A 19336-nucleotide genomic window follows, 5' to 3' on the forward strand; every position below is an offset into this window, starting at 1 on the left:
GGGTTTGCCAGTTGGCTTCAGTCAAGACCAGAATCACCAAAACACAGTGTTCATGGTACAGTCTATAATGTTTTGCGTAAATGTTTAATCCTTACAGATAACCAAGATTCATGCAATTTTCTTTTTCCTTCTATGCTATCTGATAACACCAATAACACAACACTTCATGTACACACCTTCATAAATTTTTTTTTTTTTTAATTTGAAATTCTCCATTTTTTCAGTTTTTTATATAAACATATAATAAATGACAGAGATTAGTGTGTAAAATAATCCTTACACTATTTTCATTTTTTAATCTTTTAAAATGCCAAATAAAATCATAAAAGTACTGCAAAGATGCATTGTTCAGGCATAGTTATAATGATTAATTTATTGCAAAAGTATTTTTAAGTTTTTTCTGTTTTGTGTTCATTTTCACTTTAAAATGAACCCTTTTTATTAATTTATGTGCACTAATTTCTAAATTGTTTATTACATACTTTAAGGTTTTTGTTACTCTGTTTTATGTTCTGAATTTTCCATAATGAAATAAGTTAATATTTTTTCAGATGTGGTGTCTACATAATATTAATTCCTTAAATATCCTGTAGCATAATTTGCTGTTCTTTATTTAGTTTTTGGTGTGTTTTTATATCAATATTGGTTTACTGAATCGTAAGTATGTAAGCTGCTGACAGTATGCATAAAGGTATTAATTTGAGCAAGACAGGTCTGGTCAGGTCCCTATATGGGTGTGCCTGTTCTCTTGGTAAAGTAGAGCAAAGAGACTCGTTTCATTTCATTTTCCTTTTACTTACTTCATTATTTTTTGTTCAGTTGGGCATCACTTATTAAGTGTGACTTTGCACTGTGAAATATGGGAGAGTTTGACACTGATCGATTTTCAGGTAGTAATACTTTTTGTTTTTTGCTTTCATTTGCCTGTTAGGTAAATATAAATGTGACTGTAATTTGAAACAACAGGCCTGTGTTTTTTCAAACAAGATTTACTAGTCAGGTTTGCCTGTACCACAACAGAGCCTGCAAGTATTCTCTTGTCAATTAAGAGCAATAAAAAATGTTTTTGTATTTTGTTATTTTCCTCTTCTTTTCTATAAGGTATTTACTGATCGTAATGCTCTCTATTTAGGTTAAAATTAGAATGCAAAATAATTTGCTTCTTTTATTAAGTTTAATCATTTATTTAAATAAATACACATCGAGACTAAATTAAGTTTGCATACACGTGAATGGGGAGGAAGGTGGTTCGTCAGATTTTCACATAGTCTGTCTGTGGCTGTTTATCTTTTTTATGATGTCACTTGTTGTTTCTTGTATGATGCATTACAGATTGTCTCTTAGACCATTGGTTGTACTGAACAGAAAGTGCAACGGGAGGGTAAGAGGTTGAATAAGGACTTGACAAGAGAAGCCATAATTATTAGAAGAGGGTAAAAGCACTTCTAGGAGTTGGTAGAGGTGCCTGTGAAAATCACTTGTTAGAAAATTTAACACATGCCAAGATTAGCATATTTGGCACATAATGTACAAGGCCACCACGTACTGTCTGATTTTAGACCAAATTTGATAGTCATGATGCAGTCACAATAGCTATGATGATATTTTGAGAAAGGTTATTTAGGTCAAGGGAAATGTGGTTAAGTCCTATCTCTCTGTGTATAGCAGATACAGAGAGATGCATTGGTATATTGTTATTGCTAGGAGACAGTACAGTACTTATGGTTGGAACCATTACTGTATAATGGAATTTTTCTTTTAAGATTATTACTGTTGTGTCATTGGGGTAGATCACAAACTAAATTCAGAGTATTAAAAAAAAACTATTTACACAAAGTGTGCAGTTATCACTCCACAGATTGCATTTTGTTGCCCTATCCATCCCCATTGCTGTTTGCCTTTTTTTTTTTTTGTATAACATACTGTAAACATCTCCAAAGAAATAGGAAGTACAAACATATCCTTTGTCAAACTCCATCCAAGTTAAAAAGTGATGCTTCAGTGTTCCAGTTCAGGAATATTGAGGGCAAAAAAAAAAAATCTTCAATTCAGTTGGTAGGTATTGTAACCATTTATTGACTTAATCAGTGTTTATTAATCAGAATGAATTCAGTCATGGACAGTAATCTGCAATCACAAGTTCATTCTGCCATCACTCACTTCTCTTCAGGCATCTCTTTAAGAGCCCATCAGAAAGCTCACTAATATAAGCATTTGATTTTATTATTTAGGAAAAGTTAACACTTTTATTTTGAAAAATGTTCAAATAAATTGTATAGGATATTTTATTTACTGTATATACTCGCGTTTAAATTATCCAGCGGATAAGTCGGGGATAGATTTTACCATATAATTTCTGGTATTTTATAAAGTCAGTCATATAAGTCGAATGCGGAAAACTCATGCTATTGGTCCAAGAGATTGTGATATGCTAACACACACCTGAGAGAGTAACCACGGAGCACACAGCCTTTTTTAATGTATTGTGCCTACATGACCAACACGGTAATACCCAAACTATTCCGAAGCGACGTTTGCACTGATTTGTGGTTTTTTTTTTTTTTTTTTTATCATAAAAGCATCCCTTATCTATGATGGAGTGTTCAATCAGAAGAAAACATGAAGCTGGTTTTAAATTAAAAGTGACAAAAGAAATTGGTAACTGCACTGCTGCAACAAAATTTGATGTGTCTGAGAAACTAGTGCGAGATTGGAGAAGGCAAGAAGATGTTTAAAAGAATAAAGTGTCGTATTTTTGAACGGGCATATAAGTCGGAGTCTGATTTTATGATCGATTTTTTTGGGGTTTCAAGACCTGACTTGTACGCGAGTGTATACGGTATTAAACAAACTAGTTTGCAGTTTTGATTTATTTATATTTTAAGTTATTATTTAAATAAATAGGATGGATGTAGTGGGTGCACTAAATGATTTTTTTAAAGTCTTCATTACAAATCTGAAATCTCTAGATTTTTTTCTTAGAAAAAAATAATACCCTACAACTATCAGTACTTAGCAGTAGGAGGGAAGAAGCTAATATTAACTTGACCAGGTCCGAGGGGGAGGCTAACATTATGGCAGTCTGGAGCGTAACTGACATAACTACATAGAAACAAGGGGTGAATTTTAGTCGATAATGAGCCCGTGCCCAGACCTAGACTGATGAACAGTGGCAGAAACCTTACCGCATTTCTGTAAACCCTGCATTACAAGGATCAGGTACAGAGAATGTAAAGGAAGTGGCTAAACAGCCAGGGTCTTCAGAAGTAGCTGTTTTGGCCTTTAACTTTTTTTTACTTTTTTTGTGCTCTACATTTCTGCTCTCTCTGTTCTGATTTCAAGATTACCCTGTTTTTATACAGCTAGCAAAATGGTATTTTGATTTCAAGGAATTTAAGAAAATGGATACAGGTCTCAGTTGTATGTCTTTTGATTAATTTGTTTGCTTTTAATACTTTTTATTAAGTTGTTGTTGATGTGTAGTATGTTACATGTGGTTTGTCTGAGTGTGTGTACTGTATAGGGCACTGGAGGTACTGATGGTCAGGGACACCACAGAGTAGTAATTTGGCCCTGTAACTTGTTTTTCCTTAGGCTATCCACAAATACAGTAGCTCAAAATGTATATTTTTTAATGCACATATCCCACTTCCACTTGTATAATACACCATCTTGACTCCAGTACCTCATTATACTTATCCACTTATCTGGTCATTCTTTTACATAAAGTTTTGTAAAGTTTTTGCTACTTCCAAACCTTTGCTTCCTATCCCTTATTTGATTTAACTATAAGCAGTATGTTACTGGAATCTCCCAACGGACTTAATCCATTCTTCTTGCTGCTGTCACAACAGATATTTGTGGAAAGAGGGCGCTGCATTATTAAGCCCAGTCACAGTAGACACTTGCTTATACATTTATTGTTTCTATGCTGTAGCATCAGAACAAAAATATTCTGATTTAATTTGGACAATATGTATATTAAGTCAAAAATAATGTACTTTTTTTTTTTTTTTAATTTAGTGAAACATATGTGAATATCTCTGAGGGAATGGTTTGCTATTGCATAAACATTAGTTTAAGTGTGAACTGTCACTTAGGAACTTTTATTGTAGCATAATTCATGAAACATATTAAAAGATGTATGAAAAAGTTTCACAATTTAGTATTTGAGGTAACAAGGAACAGTAAGTTCTATGTACATCATCTTAAAATTATATCATGCTTATCCTGAATGGTTGTTTTTAATGTATTACCATAAAATAGAAATTTATGTTGTAATATTCTTCAGTATTTTTTTCAACATACCTGACAATAGCATATAAAGTTCCACTTAGAAATAGTGTACATTTCTCTACCAGGCTTGAAAACGGTTCAGAATCAAATTCTTGTACGGCATCATTACTTTTTTATTCTTTGTTGTATCAGTATGGATGACAGTGTGTGTCTATGTGCATGTATATATACTGTATATATTTATGTATATTTATTTATATTTATATATATATATATATATATATATATATATATATATATATATATATATATATATATGTGTGTGTATCATAATTACATAATGCATAATATTAATTATGCATTTACAGATGGTAAACTGAACAGAAATGATTCAAATCATTATTCAAACTAGTTAAACAGGCTGTGATTGCAGATATAGTCCAGATTGCTTTCTTTGTTATGAATTAGTACCTTAAAAAGTCATTAGCCTGCAATATATAATACTCTTACAACTACTACTACTACTAAATGTTTTATTTTTGCTATGTAAATATTTCTGCTTCATTCTTTTTCAACACTGTCAGTTATTTTCTATGTGAGGCAGCATATAATCAACACATAGTTTCAACTGCGTAAAATACATTGCAGTGTCTCCCATAGAAGTCTGATATAACAATGGGGGCAACACCTTGGAGTAGGGGAGTCTCACCGTCTAGGTCACATAATAATATATATTTTAGTGTTTACAGTTGGATTTTTCTTTATGGTTAATATATATTTTTAAATCAATTGCTTAATGATTATAATAATTATTACTAATTTGGAAAGTGCTAAAATCTATTAAATAATTTAAATGCATGCAACAAGTCAATATAGAGTAAAATGAAAAATGTTGACAGTCTTTACATGAAGGTATGTACAGTATGTGTGGTCAGTGTGATATCCAATTACTGCTTGCACAGTTTTTTTTTTCCTGTTTTTTTTTTTTAAATAAATCAAGCGTTGAATGTGAAGGTTTTTTTCACGAACTCCAGTATATTTCCTCATTATTTGAAAGATGTTCATAGTATTTAGCTGAACAAATCACTTGGTTTGAGGGTCTGTACAATAATGAATGAATAGCTTCACTGATTTATCACAAGGAAATCTGGTTATCAAGGTGGTGGCCATGTAATCATACAGTACAGTACACAATATATAAGAGATAGATAATGGATATATTTAAAAGACCCAAAGTAGCCAGTGAGAATTACGTATAAAGAATGGCTCCACATGACATCGGACCCCATCCATAAAGATTTGATGTCGTAAAAATATTTATCTGTGCCAAAATAAAGTAAAACTCTAAATACCAATAAACAGCCAGCCTATATGTTATTTGTTTGTCTATCTAGTCTGTCTGTGTACAGCCTTATATGTCAGTATATATATATGCAGTTATCATATTTCTGTACTCCTGTTTATCAGTAGGACTGGGTATTGGCACTGATGTCCCAATTCGATTTTGATTTACAGTGTCCTGATTTGATAACTATTTTATCTTGACTGGATTAACGTGCACTGATACATTTGAAGTGGTAGCTTTTTTTGAAAGTATTTAACCATGCATATAGAGCATTAAAATAAAGTGACAAATTTCAGTAACACTTTTTTATTTGATGGGTGTCTACATAGTGACTTCATAACATGCATACGCATCAATTGACATTTAAGAAGAAACAGTTGATTAATAATGAACAGTTAACATCAGTATTTGGAAGATATTGAACAAAATTATCATTGCTCTTTAAAAAAGAAAAATAATCTTTTTCACAGCACTGCACTAATTCAAAATATACCATAATTTAACATATGTATCATCACAACAGAGTCAACAACAACAACATTTATTTGTATAGCACATTTTGTAGCTCAAAGTGCTTTACATGATGAAGAAAAAGAAAAAAGACAAAATAAATAAGAAAATTGAATTAGGGAACACTAATTGACACTGAGTAAAAATAAGATCCGATAGCCAGGGAGGACAGAAAAAATTTTTAAAAATCCAGACGGCTAGAGAAAAAAAATAAAATCTGTAGGGGTTCCTCAGCCATGAGACCGCCCAGCCCCCTCTAGGCATTCTACCTAACATAATTGACCTCATAATCAGTCCTCATTATATTCAGGGTTCACATGGAAGAACTTGATGAAGATGGTCCTGTGGACCATTAAAGATAAGGGAAATAAAGTAGCAGCCTTGCTTAATTACTGGATTAAGCTCACATTTTTGTAGCATCCTCCTGGATGGCCATCTTATTGATTATTAATCATCAAAACTTCTACAGCATGTCTTTGAGTCCTACCTCTATGAATTTAAACAAGGGCTATATTACCATTTGATAACTTTTCTGCAATCCACTGCTATGTTGTGTGTGTCCTACTCCATTTACTTTCTGCCACTTGTATTTTCCATCTACCCTTGTATGTGTGTGTGTGATTGATGTAAGCACAACTGGGACTGCTTTACTACACCTCCTGCTCAAGAAAGGATTAGACATTCTATGTAATAGGCGTACTGATTACTATTATGGATAATAATTTGCCAAATAAATTTAAGTCAAAAGCCTATATATGATATTTCAAAGAATGTATTGTTTTTTGAGACTTATAATTGCCCAATACAAATACTGTACATATACCAGTATCAGCATTCCTAATAAGTATCAGAGACATGAAATGAGCTTCAGGTAGCTCATAAATTAGGGTAACTCTGAAACTGGTTATGTATGGCTGACAGTACACACACACACACACACACACACACACACACACACACACAAAGTAAAGCTGTCTTCCAGTAAGATAAGGTTTCATATTTAAAACATATAGATTTGGTATTCATGACACTAGGAAACCATTAACATGGTGTTTTTAATATATCATGGCACTAATCGTAAGAGAGCAAAATGTGTGGAACAGTGTAAAAATTGGTAAAAACTTTAAGAAGAAAACATCCTCTATACATACATACACAGGTAGTCCCCAGGTTACGTACGAGATAGGGACGGTAGGTTTGTACTTAAGTTGAATTTGTATGTAAGTCGGAACAGGTACATTACTTTAATAAATGTTATTGTTGACCGACTATAACCAAGTGCTCTGCCAATAAATGATGGAGTTTCACCTCTTCCTGACCTTTTTATTATTTCTACTTTATTTTCAATGGTGATGGTTTTTCTCTTCTTTGCTGTAGCACTAGCACTTGCATCAGATTTGTGTTTCAGAGACATTCTTGAAGGGTGAAGACAAAAGGTTAAGATGAGCTCTTCTGTACAGCTATCACAGCAGATTAGGCACCAGTCATCAACACGTCTGATGTATAGGGTGGTCCAGATCTAATTGTGCAATTTTCATTACGCTATAACTTATTCGGTTTATTACATAGAAAATCACCCTAAAAATCCCGGACCATCGAGAAGTGTGCGAACTGACGACACAAAGAATCGTGTTCGCGCCGAACTGGAATAAATCCCCACATAAATCAAAGTCATCCAGACGATCTGGATCTGCAGAATTAGATCTGGACCACCCTGTACTGACAAGAGACAACTTCCTGCTATGTGCGTAACAGTACAAGCAGGCTTGCTATTGAGAATGACTGGGGGCGGCGAGGGGCGGTTCATTACCAGCCCACATCACAGTCACCTCCACTACAGTATGCTGCCTGCAGTGTCCCGCTGCACACCGCCCCCATTCAACACGCAGCCATCCAAGGCACACTACAATGCTACTCCCCGTTCACCCTCAGTGGCCTCTGTTCAGCCACAACAGGGTCACCACTTGCAGTGGGGGGCAGGCAGTGAAACCGCTTGCCGCCGGGAGCCACCCGACGGACACTACACTGCGCGAGCAGCGAAATCGACCCCCTCCAGCCTCCGTCCAGCTACCGCTTCCAGCATCCCCGGCCCGAAGATGACAGAGCGGCAGTTACTGAGGCGCATGCGTCGCAGCTGCGGGCCCGTTCGTATGTTGTAGATCAGGTGTCCATAACCTGGGGACTATGTATGTATGTATGTATGTATGTATGTATGTATGTATGTATGTATGTATGTATGTATGTATGTATGTATGTATGTATGTATGTATGTATGTATGTATGTATGTATGTGTGTGTGTGTGTGTGTGTGTGTGTGTGTGTATGTGTGTATGTATGTATGTATAAAAATGTGTGGGGGGGGGGGGGGTTTACCCTTTTTGATACACACATAAACACACCAGCTTTCAACTGAGAGGTTGGGTTAGTTTGTGAACGTGGAGTATCTGAATGTGAAAGTTTTAATTACTCGTGTAAAGAGAAGTGTTTGCCATGAGCACTTTCAGTCTTAGTTGATAGGGAGGAGGGTACTAAGCCAGAAACAGGACTTCTTTCATCATTGAATATCACAACAGAACAGAAGCTACAGTATCCAACCAGAACATATGAATTGGATGTTTCTGGAAGTGATGTGTAAAGATGAAATGCCAAATTTTGAATATTTAAAAAATATCACACATTTGAATATGCACAATGTTTGAATATGATTGTGATGGTCCTAGTTTGTAGGGTGGCAGAATATCTCATTTTCATTAGACAATCAAATTCCATTTAATGTACAATACTAATACTTTATGGCAATAAAGTGACCAATGCTTTTAGCTTCTTCCCTAAACCACTGTAACCCTACTCTGTAAACAGAATTAACATACAGCAATTGCTCAACTTCAACCACTGCAACACATCAGAAAGTGATGACATGTTACATGTTAGTCGGATCTGCAAGTAAGAATTTTGCTAAACTCATGCACATAACGCAACTACTACTACTAATATTAATTGTGGCCAGAGAATTTCTGCTACAAAAACAAGAAAAAAATGTTTACAGGCTAGAGGAGAAGTTCAGGGCGCCATTAGAAGGATTTTAGAAGCAATTTGTTTTGTTCTGTGTACCAATATCTGTGATTTATCATATGTTTATGGTGCTTGTCCTCAGTGTATTGATGATCTATCAAAACAGTACTGTAATGCTGTACTGAACTGACTTCCCTAGCCTTTAGTATATGTGTGCGTATTGGATGACTAAAGCACTGATTTAATCTCCACATAATACTCACTTTAGCATAACATGCAGTGTAGTCGGTGAACAGTTGCCAAATAAAGTCACGTTAAACTTTCAAGTATCAAAGGACCTTCACTATTCTTTTGCTCTTAGAATAGTAAGGAGTTTGCATAGGCCAGGCTGCAAAGAATAGCCATCCATTATCCAACGCGCTATATCCTAACTACAGGGTCACGGGGGTCTGTTGGAGCCAATCCCAGTCAACACAGGGCGTAAGGCTGGAGACAAACCCCAGGCAGGGCGCCAGCCCACCGCAGGCAAAGAGTAGCCTCCCTTTGTAAAACCGTCTGAGATGTTCTGTGCTGGAACAGTACTTAAGCTTGCATAGTGAAAGACTTGTCAGGCAGTTATTAATTCGTATTGTATATTTCGTACCAGAGTCATTATAAGTAATACAGAGTAAATGCACTTATTTTAAAACAAACTTGTACTTCTAACGATTCAATAACACACATTAATTTTTTTCTTTCCTGATTTTTGGAAAGAAACCAAAAGTATTAATAAAACATGAAATGCTTTGTTTTTGATGGGAACATTCACTACATTATGTTTGTATTGATTGTGCAGATTTTCAGAATCATCCACTCATCTATGAGTAAACAGCACCATTGTAAGTGCTAGTCATACATCTGTGATACATTTTCTTTATCCTTGAACAGAACAGTTTAGGTATAGGTGGTCACTTCCTTCTTCATTTTCCACCTTTGTCTGCAGTTAAACTGTTCTGCTCTGCTTCAACAGGCTATTAACTCCAAAAACCCTTTGTAATTCATTTTACTTGCAGTGAGCCTGGCTATTTAGATTGACATGTTGTTGATACCCAGTTTATAGTCTCGCGGGACCATACGTCTTAAAACGTGTATTGGGACAACCTGTTGTGAATAAAGGCGCTAGTGCCAGACCTGACACAGATTGACACAGAGGCACGGGTAAAATAAAACAACTATTTTTCTTCACTTGTGGGGCACGTCTTCCCCGTGAAACCCACAGGCAATAAACAGTCCCAATCACAGCACCAACACCAAACAAAACACTCTTTCTCTACTCCACCACTCCTCCCTGGCAACCTCGTCCTCCTCCTCCCGATTCTGGCTCCTGGAGTGGTGGCTGCTGGCCCCTCTTCTAGTTCACCCGGAAGTGCTCCAGGTGCTTGATTGCCGTGTTCCGGCCACACTTCCGGGTGTGGTGAATACGTTGCCCACAAGGGCTCAGGAGTCCCAGCTGCAGCACCCCCTGGCGGTGCCTGCGGGACACAACAGGGCTGCACCCAACTCCAACTCCCGTGGAGCCCTGCAGGAACCCGAACCGGAGGCACCTCTTCACCCCAGGGGGGTGGCCATCTAGCGTCCAGGGGGGAGGTATTGCACCATTCAGGGCTGCTCCTCCTGAAGATACAGTGCAGGGGCATCCCGGCTGGGCATGAACCCCAGCCACCTGCCACACTGTTAAAATGTATGTAGTGACCAGCGCTGAAGTTCTGTGCTACAAAGGCTTCACCCACAGGACTTCTTCCTAAAACACCCCCAATTTCTCCAGTCTGTGCATTTTAAACTGCCACTTAACGGGGTGTCGGGAAGAGAGCAAAAGATACTGAACAAAAGGCTTGATGCTGAGAGAAAATAAAAAGCTAAAATTGCTGTGATCCATTCAGGAGCTCAGTAGCGCAAGGTAACTGAAACTTGGTATTTAATTTGCATGTTGTAATGAGCAGAGCGACAGTGAAACTGACAGAAACACACGTGTAGACCACTGCAGCTGCTGGGCTCCACATGTTTGAGACGTTCCTCTGTCTGCTGCAATATATTTCTGTCATTTTAACTATTACATCACTGTATAACATAACAATAGCAAACTGAGTTTAGATCAGCATTGTGGACTATGGATGTAAAGTGTGTTAAAATGCTGCAGCTACTTTGTCATGGCAAGTTGGCATTTCCAATTAGTAATGTTGCATTTCTTTAGTTATTCGTTTTAGAAGGTGGATGCTGTGCAGCCTTCTCCCTGATTTTATTGGTATCATTAAGCAGATTTGTTGATTCTGGTGTTTTGAGTACAAGATCTACAGTACATCTCCTGTGGCTCTTTGTTATCTACTCTGTTAACGGCAGTCCTTTTGATGGGGTGTGACACACCATTTACCTCAAAAGCATATTTTGTAGTTCGTATTTTCACAAGCAAAGCTGCCAGTTCTTTCAAGCTTACATTGACCACAACGCTGTTGTCATAATGCTGAACAAAAGCACACACAGCACCTGTGACAGCATAATATTCATGTTTACCACTCATCCATTGACGCAGTCAAATACCAATATGTAATCTTATGCTAGAGAGAGGTTTTTTCCTTGCATCTGGCCATGTTTATTTAAAAAAAACGCAATATGCACACGCGACACACATTTTATATGTTGTATAGGTTTTTTTCGGAGTCTTTTTGACTGCAGACAGTTCATTGTAAACAGAAGCTTGCGCTCAGATTAACAAGACCACCTCTGATCTTTGCAGTTCAAAATCAATGCCCCTAATTTGACCGCCACCATTGTGAGGTGTTGGATTTGTTTAGAAATGTAACACTCAATGTGCCATTTAATTGTTCCAACCCAGTTTTTAGCACAGTTCACTCCACATGGTTGACTCCAGACATGTATGTTATATGTCTGGCTTCGGCAATACTGCCCTGTTTATAACACTGTTTGTTTTTCTTCACATCTGAGTCATCAATGCTGTGATATTCTGTGTTGCAAGAAGTGATGTTAATAATGTTTGTTTTCCAGTTGATACCATAGTGTAAGAGAACCAATTGCTTCAACATTTTTTCACCTGGCACTGACTTTTAATTGTATATATGTCAGTACACTTGGATAAATGTGATGTGATGTTGACTTGACAAAGGATTTACTGATGTATATAGTATATTCCACCTAAAAAAGTAGATCAAATAAATTTTTAAAAGAGGATAATTTAGAACAATCATTGTATTGGCTAAGTAAAGGAGCTGATGGTTACCTTAATGCATGTTTTTTTTTTTCGCCCTTTTCCTGGATGGCTTACAAGTCATTTCCAGTTGTGCCATCTGTTCTATGTCAGTGATTATTTGTTAATTAATTGTTAAATATCGCCTATGTTTAGATGACACTTCAAAAACCTCAGAAATACTGTTTCATCGTTTCCCAAGTGGTGAGTTATCTGCTTTGTTTTACTAATTCTAGTGGGTACAGCTAGCAGGTAATCAATTTAATGTTGGCTTCGGGCATAAGACTGGGGTGCAGTTTACATCACTACCACACATATAGTAAATCCTATTTTTTAATGCTCTTTTATATGTCATTTTTTTCCCTGCAGAAGATAGAAGACTGCAGATAATGGACGTACTGCCAGGAAGAAACAGATTATTAAAGCGAGAAGCTGTGTGTAATGACAGTCTTAAAATCTCTCCCAGAAATTCCAAACGCAGACAGAGTGGTAGCACAGATGAACAAATAACAAAGAGGAGGGTCTTACTTGGTGCATTCGAAGATCAAATTTCAGTTGGACAACAAGAGGAGGGAGAACTTAACAAACTGATGCCAGTTGTGGAGCCTTTAGCTACAGATTCTTCCAAAGGTTTGTCTACAGCAGTGTATCAAAAAGGGACCACGCCCATACAAGCTTTACTGGCTAAGAATGTTGGGAACAAAGTGACGTTAATTAGCCACTTGCCAGCAATGCCCAATGTAGCGTCTAACAAAGTAACTATTGTGCCCCAGCCAAAACCTTACACATCTAGTCAAGCCACTGGCACAAATCCCTCTCTTGGGCTCTGCAGGACCCAAGCAGAGTCTTTGGATGTTCCCAGAAAAGTGACTGATTCTGTAATATCTGAACAGTACTTGGACCTCGATCAGAAAAAAGAACACAAAGACTCACAAGAAGTGATTATTCTGTCAGCTAACTCTCTCTGCCAGGTATTGCATAAAACCGATTCAAGGCAGCATCAAAGCCAAGTTCACTCAACATCTAAAACTTCCAGTATTGTCAGTCCAGTGGATAACATTGCTCTTTGTCATCATGGTGATCAGGGCAAGATCCCTGTACAGCAAGTGGCCCCACTTAATGATGTCGTAAGTAGGGACGCCCGTGAATCTACCACAACAGTATCCTCATTTGTAAAGTTATCTCAACATGAACAAATGGCATCATCTCCAAAAACAAGTGATTACAACTCTAGTTTGTCTCCCAAAATGCTCCAAGGCCAGTCTACATCCCCAAATCTTGTGTCAAGAAGAGGGTCATCGGGAAGTGCCCTTTCGGTAGAGGAATCTGAAACATACACCTGTAAGCAAGAGCTTAAGACAGTGTGCATTCGTGATTCTCAGTCTATTTTGGTGACTACTCGTGGTGGGAATACGGGTGTGGTTAAGGTACAGACCAACCCTGATGGCTTGGCACCAGGCAGTGTACCTTCTAGCCCTGTGTTTACTTTCCCTCCACATTTTCAGGCTTTACTTGTTCCTAAACCAACAGTCTCCTCATCTGCTGTCTCCACTACAGTGTGTCCAGCTGCTTTGTCTATAAACAGCAAAACACATTCTTTGGGAAATTCTGTCACTGACCTTTCCCAGCTTACTTCCAGTGTCTCTGTACCAAATCAGTCAATTGACAGTAATGCCAGTTTAACTTTGAAACAATCCAAAAAGGTAATAATGTCAACCCAGAAAATGACAAGTAATAGAGTTCTTCCAACTACCAGCCTCACTTCTGCACAACCCAGCACTCAGCACAATATAATCAATATTGCTGCCGGCTCTGTGGCTACCTTGTCTGCAACCACCCTTCCAAAAACCAGTGTGGCATCTACTCAGACATCATTACCATCGTATGTAACAACACAAAATGTTCCTCAGGCAGAAAGTATGGTGATAGACAAAGCACCACTGCAAAAAGTTATCATTGTCTCTTCTCCTTCTGTTATTAGTCCCAGTGGCTCCACTGTGAAAGTTAATGCATCGGTTTCTTCAGCTTCTTTCCACAATCAGAACCTGGTCCTGATATCCTCCAGTTCAAGTACAGGAACCCAGCCATTCAGTGCTCCTCCTATTTCAACTAATGCTAATACTTCAGTGGAGGTGCCAGCTGCATCACGTGTTGTCATGCCCACAGTGTCTCAAATCAGGGATGTAAAAATTGGACTTAACATTGGTCAAGCAATTATCAATACTGTTCCCAACAATCTGCAGAAGGTCCAGGTGATCAACTTGATGCCCAGTTTGACTGCCAAATTAAGGGAAGAGACCCTGAGCCATAACAGGCAGAGTAATGACTCTGTACCTTTGGAGGAATCGAGTGTGAAAAAAATGTGTGTTTTACCTAAAGCAACTGTATTTAACACAGCAGCATCACAGGGGCCACTTTCCTTTACTGGCAGTAATTTTGTTCCAAATAACAATCAGTGTGCGGTGCTGGAAAGTGAGAAAAAAGTGTCTCATTCCACAGTTATAACTGGCCATCTGGCATCATCAGTTCTTATAGCAACATCTCCGCTGCAGCCTGCTGCGCCTGTACTTCCAGGAGTTTCGGTTCTGGGAGACTCTTCAACCACACAAACCCATCAGATAAAGTGCCCACTCCAGATACCTGGCACTAGCATAGGTGGCATTCCACCAAATGAAGCAGTCACTAGCGCCAACACGCAGGCACAAAGCACTGCGTTCCTGAGCCCAACTACAAGCTTTCCAAAACCCTCTGTCTCAACATGCACTGCGTCCCATGCAGACACTGGCACATCCTTTCGTTTGCCTTCAAGCCCACTACAGTTTCCATGCACTGCATCTAAAGTCACTCCAGCTTTCAACTCCATTTGTGTTCCCAAAGCTGCAATGAATGCTACATCGGCAAACGTTTTAAATGATTCTTCAGTACAGCAGAAGATTGTGATTAATACCACCATGCCTTTAGCTCCTGGCACACAGATTCTGATCAACAACAACAGATTTATTGTCCCTCCTCAAGGCCTTGGACCTGGCAGCCACATACTTGTTATTTCGGGCTCTGGAGTGACCCCTGCTGCAAACACAGCTGCTGTCCCTCAGGTGGCAGCACCTGGAAATTTATCTGGCCAAAAAACATTGACCACCACCGTTGGGTCAGCCTATCCCCCTGTAGTCCCACCAGTCATTGTAAACCCAAGGATGCTGCTTTCCAACATTGTACCAATTTCAAATGTTCTGAACAAAACACAGCCACTGCCAAATGGAAACACATTGATGCAGTCCTTTTCCACTAAGCTGCCATCTCAAGTAGGTATGAGTGTTGGAAGGACATCAATCTTACCCGTTGGGAGTAATGTTTTACCGACAGGAAAATCCACACCTGGAACACAAGCTTCCCAAATGACAGCTGCTGTTGCCCAACAGAAAATGCCATCTTTGACACAGTTACCTGAAAGTAAAGGGTTGCCAGTTGCTGCAGTGCAGGCACTTGGCGGCAATGTTATTAAAATCTCCTCCTCCGCACCACTCTCCATAACCTCCTTACCAAGCAGTAAAAAAACTCCTACAGAAGACCTTGCCGTGACTACTTCCATTGCCAAACCACAAACTTCAGTACATCCAGGTGGTAGTGTTTCACGTTCCCTGACTTTTCCTACAGCAACTGTGTTGCCAATGAGCACCAGTGGTAGAACGCAGGCTTTGCCAGTAGCTACTGTACCACCAATAGGCAGTGCATTTACTAAACCACTGGTCTCTCCTATGACAACTGTGCCCCCAACTCCCAGTACACTTCTAATAGCACCTGGTCTACAGCCTACAGCTAAATTGTCAGATCCATTGAAGATGGCTGTACCGTTCTCGGGAGTCTCGAGCAAGCCAATGCATTTTGCAAATTCATCAGTGCTTCTAAAAGATCCCCCTGCCACCAAATTGATGGTCAGTCCCGAAGGAGCCATTCTTAATACCATTAGTTCTCCTGTTTCTCATTTTCTGCCTAAACCAGTGGCCACTGTGATGGTGACTCCAAGTTCTAGCACTGAAGGGGTAATTACTGCGTTCAAGGCTGTTGATCTACCTTCAGTGGTCACTGATACAGAAGGACCCCATGCTTAAAGTTGGCTTGACTGATATTGGAATATAAAGAGACTCTCTGGAATCCAGTACAAGTTTCAATACAAAATCAGTTTACCAACCGAATGCTTTCAAACACGTCAGTGTTTATTTACAAACTGCACTTTGTGATAGAATTGTTTTGTAACAAAAAAATGCTACTTTTGCAATTTTAAGCCTACGTGGTGGCAGTGTGTTCCATCCTTGAGGTAAATACTTCATTTGTGAGATCATGTTTTGGCTACGTCCTAAAATTTAAAGCACTTTGGGGAAACTTTTTTTTTTTTTTGTTTTGTTTTAATAAAGCTGTCAGCTTGTCATTTGAGAATGGTAACAAGCTGCATTGTGGAGAGATTGTGCATCGTTAACGCTGAATATCTTTGTAATATGGTAAGAGCAGACTTCGGTCCTTCATACAAATGAAGTTAAAAAGTGCATACATGTATATTGGTTGGAATGGCATAGGATTGGATGACCAAAATGTGTGTTGTTGCTTATTTTTTCTGTGCATTATTTGGGGTTAAAGAACTGAGTAATATAATGCTGGTCATTATTGGTAGACTTTATAAATACCTCCTGTATGCTTGTTTTTTTTTTTTTTTCCTTCCCAAATTCCATTCCCAAATTTTACAACTTGTGACATAAACAGAAATCCAAACTTCCATAAATCTTGTTTATTAGGTTATTTCACATTGTAAACTTTCAAGTGCCAGTGGTAATGGTGCCTGATTTTGTTCAATTTCTAAGCCTGCTGTGAGTTTTTATTTCGCTGGCTTTGAGAGGTCGACACCAGTGACTGTTGGATTTCATACACGGGGGTTTATTTATCTTACACATTTTTCCTGAACTCTTGCATTGAACAATGTTTGTTTGTTTGTTTGTTTGTTTTTTTAACTAAGCCACAACTTCGTAGTGGTTTAGAGGAGGTGAGATGTTTGTAGTTCAACTCTGTGTCTTACATTTCAGAAGTGCTCTTCTGTTTAAAACAGTTCATTGAGAAGTTTTGCCTTTAATCAAGAGATGTTGTTTTGAATGACAAGTAAAGAAGGTCTCTTGTTCTTCACTCCGGCATTTAATAACACTACGCAAATGAGCGTTGAGTACTGAGTACTGGGCTGCATTACGTAATTTATTTAGTATGTTTAATGTTTGAGCTGGACTTGTTCTGGGAAAACCAAGCTGTCACTTTTGGATAAAGAGAATGTGACGTTATACAAATCTGCAGTGAGCCCAGCGACATACAGTTAATGTGAATTGCTCTTAAAATTTGGCTGACATTCATGTTTAATAAAAAACTTGCTGAAAGTTCAACTGTTGCAGGTTTTCCAAGTTGTGAACAAGACTAAATATACTGACAAGTGTCAGCTTTCATTTCTTTGTGATATGTATTAGCATTGTAAATGTTTTATTTTCCTCATAGGAGAAGATTCTTGTGGCAGTCATATTCTCTTGCTGTCTTAACAGATGGCAAAAGGTTAATTTATAAAAGCTGCTTCACAATGCATATTGTTTTTTCAAGCTTTTGCTACTCCAGTAGTTTGCTGGTGATAAAATTGTGCTTTTCTCTCAATAAATGTTGAATACAAACACAACTATTACATATTTGAGAAAAATGTTTTCATGCTGGCGAAGTTCTGTTTTTCATCATTTGCATGTCTTGATTGCCTTGATTTTCAAAGGATGGTATATCGGTTTTGTTACAACAATGTAACACTATTGTTTCTCTAGTTAAACATTTTAAATCCTTTCCAACCAGGCTGGAAGTTGAGTGCTTAAAGAGTATAATTGCACTGTGTAATGGAATTTGAAACCATATTGTAATTGAGTGGGGCAGACAAAAGCTGGAGACAAACCTTAAGAGTAAAACAAATGTCTGTAACTTTGAGATGGCTGTGGAGGATATTTAAATAATGACATTTGTTTTTATCATAATTGTATAAATGTGTGATTTCATTACTGCCTTAAAGCATTTTGGTTCCTACCAGCAGGTATACTGTAGAACCATCTGCCGGGATATTTATTTACAGGTTCTACTGGAACACTGAATTTGTATATATTTTTTTTCCTGTTTGTGTGTGGAGGGAAATGCTGTAAATAATGTAAATAGTTATATAGAGCACAGGGTTGTACTTAAATATGTATGGAAATTCAAAGGTGTTCCTATTTATGGTTTCTGTTTACATAATGTATAGATTTTGTAAGTATTTTATTAGGTATTTTGGACCATTGCATTGTTTAGAAATAAATGCAGATAATTCTGCATGTAATAAAAGTGATGATGCTTTATAAAAGGAGACTTCACCAATGATTTTTTTAGACCAGACAATTCAGAGTATGTCATTAAAAGTGAATCTAAATCCAGCCAGTTCACCTTTTAAAAACGTGTTATACTGGTGCCTGACTGTCTTCTTACACAGATGAACTTCTCACAAACCCTTCTTAAACTCGCATCTGCCATCATGCAGAATTAGAGTGAGACCTTCTGTCCTCCAAGTTAATCAGTTCCCTCGGCTGTATGCATTAAGCCACTTTAATTAATCATTATCCTAAGTAAATTCAAAGAAATGTGCTTTGAGAATATTTGCACCCCTATCTTTAACTGCAATCAAATCAAAGTACAGTCAACCACACTTGCAAACTTTATACTGCAGTGTCCCATGAGGCAAGGAGCTGTGCTTATTAAACAAGTTTAGATGCAGCATGAAGTCTACTTCTGTTTTGCGGATACTGGTGTCTAAATATGGATTAATTACATGACATCTACAATTAAAACATGTATAGTATGAAAACTGATAAAACTAAAATTAACTATTCAAGCATTGTCTAATTTACTTCAACCAGCGCATGGCAAGCACACCCCCCAGTAGCGATATTTTAGGGTGACTCTTA

General features: G+C 37.8%; 1 protein-coding gene across 2 annotated transcripts in view; it reads left to right on the top strand.

Annotated features, from left to right (window-relative positions):
• LOC114654100 (uncharacterized protein KIAA2026) overlaps positions 1-18752 on the top strand; it is a 76234-nt gene extending 57482 nt beyond the window's left edge. Inside the window, exons 8-9 of one of the 2 annotated variants that reach the window (XM_051930210.1) lie at positions 12498-12545; positions 12711-18752. In XM_051930210.1, the coding sequence (XP_051786170.1) occupies positions 12498-12545; positions 12711-16450 (3788 nt within the window). In that variant the 3' untranslated portion in view covers positions 16451-18752. The remainder of the gene's footprint in view (positions 1-12497; positions 12546-12710) is intronic. The other variant, XM_051930211.1, reaches the window with a different exon arrangement.
• The last annotated feature ends 584 nt before the right edge of the window (positions 18753-19336 follow it).

The sequence above is a fragment of the Erpetoichthys calabaricus genome, chromosome 7, assembly GCF_900747795.2.
Source record: "Erpetoichthys calabaricus chromosome 7, fErpCal1.3, whole genome shotgun sequence".
Lineage (NCBI taxonomy): Eukaryota > Metazoa > Chordata > Cladistia > Polypteriformes > Polypteridae > Erpetoichthys > Erpetoichthys calabaricus.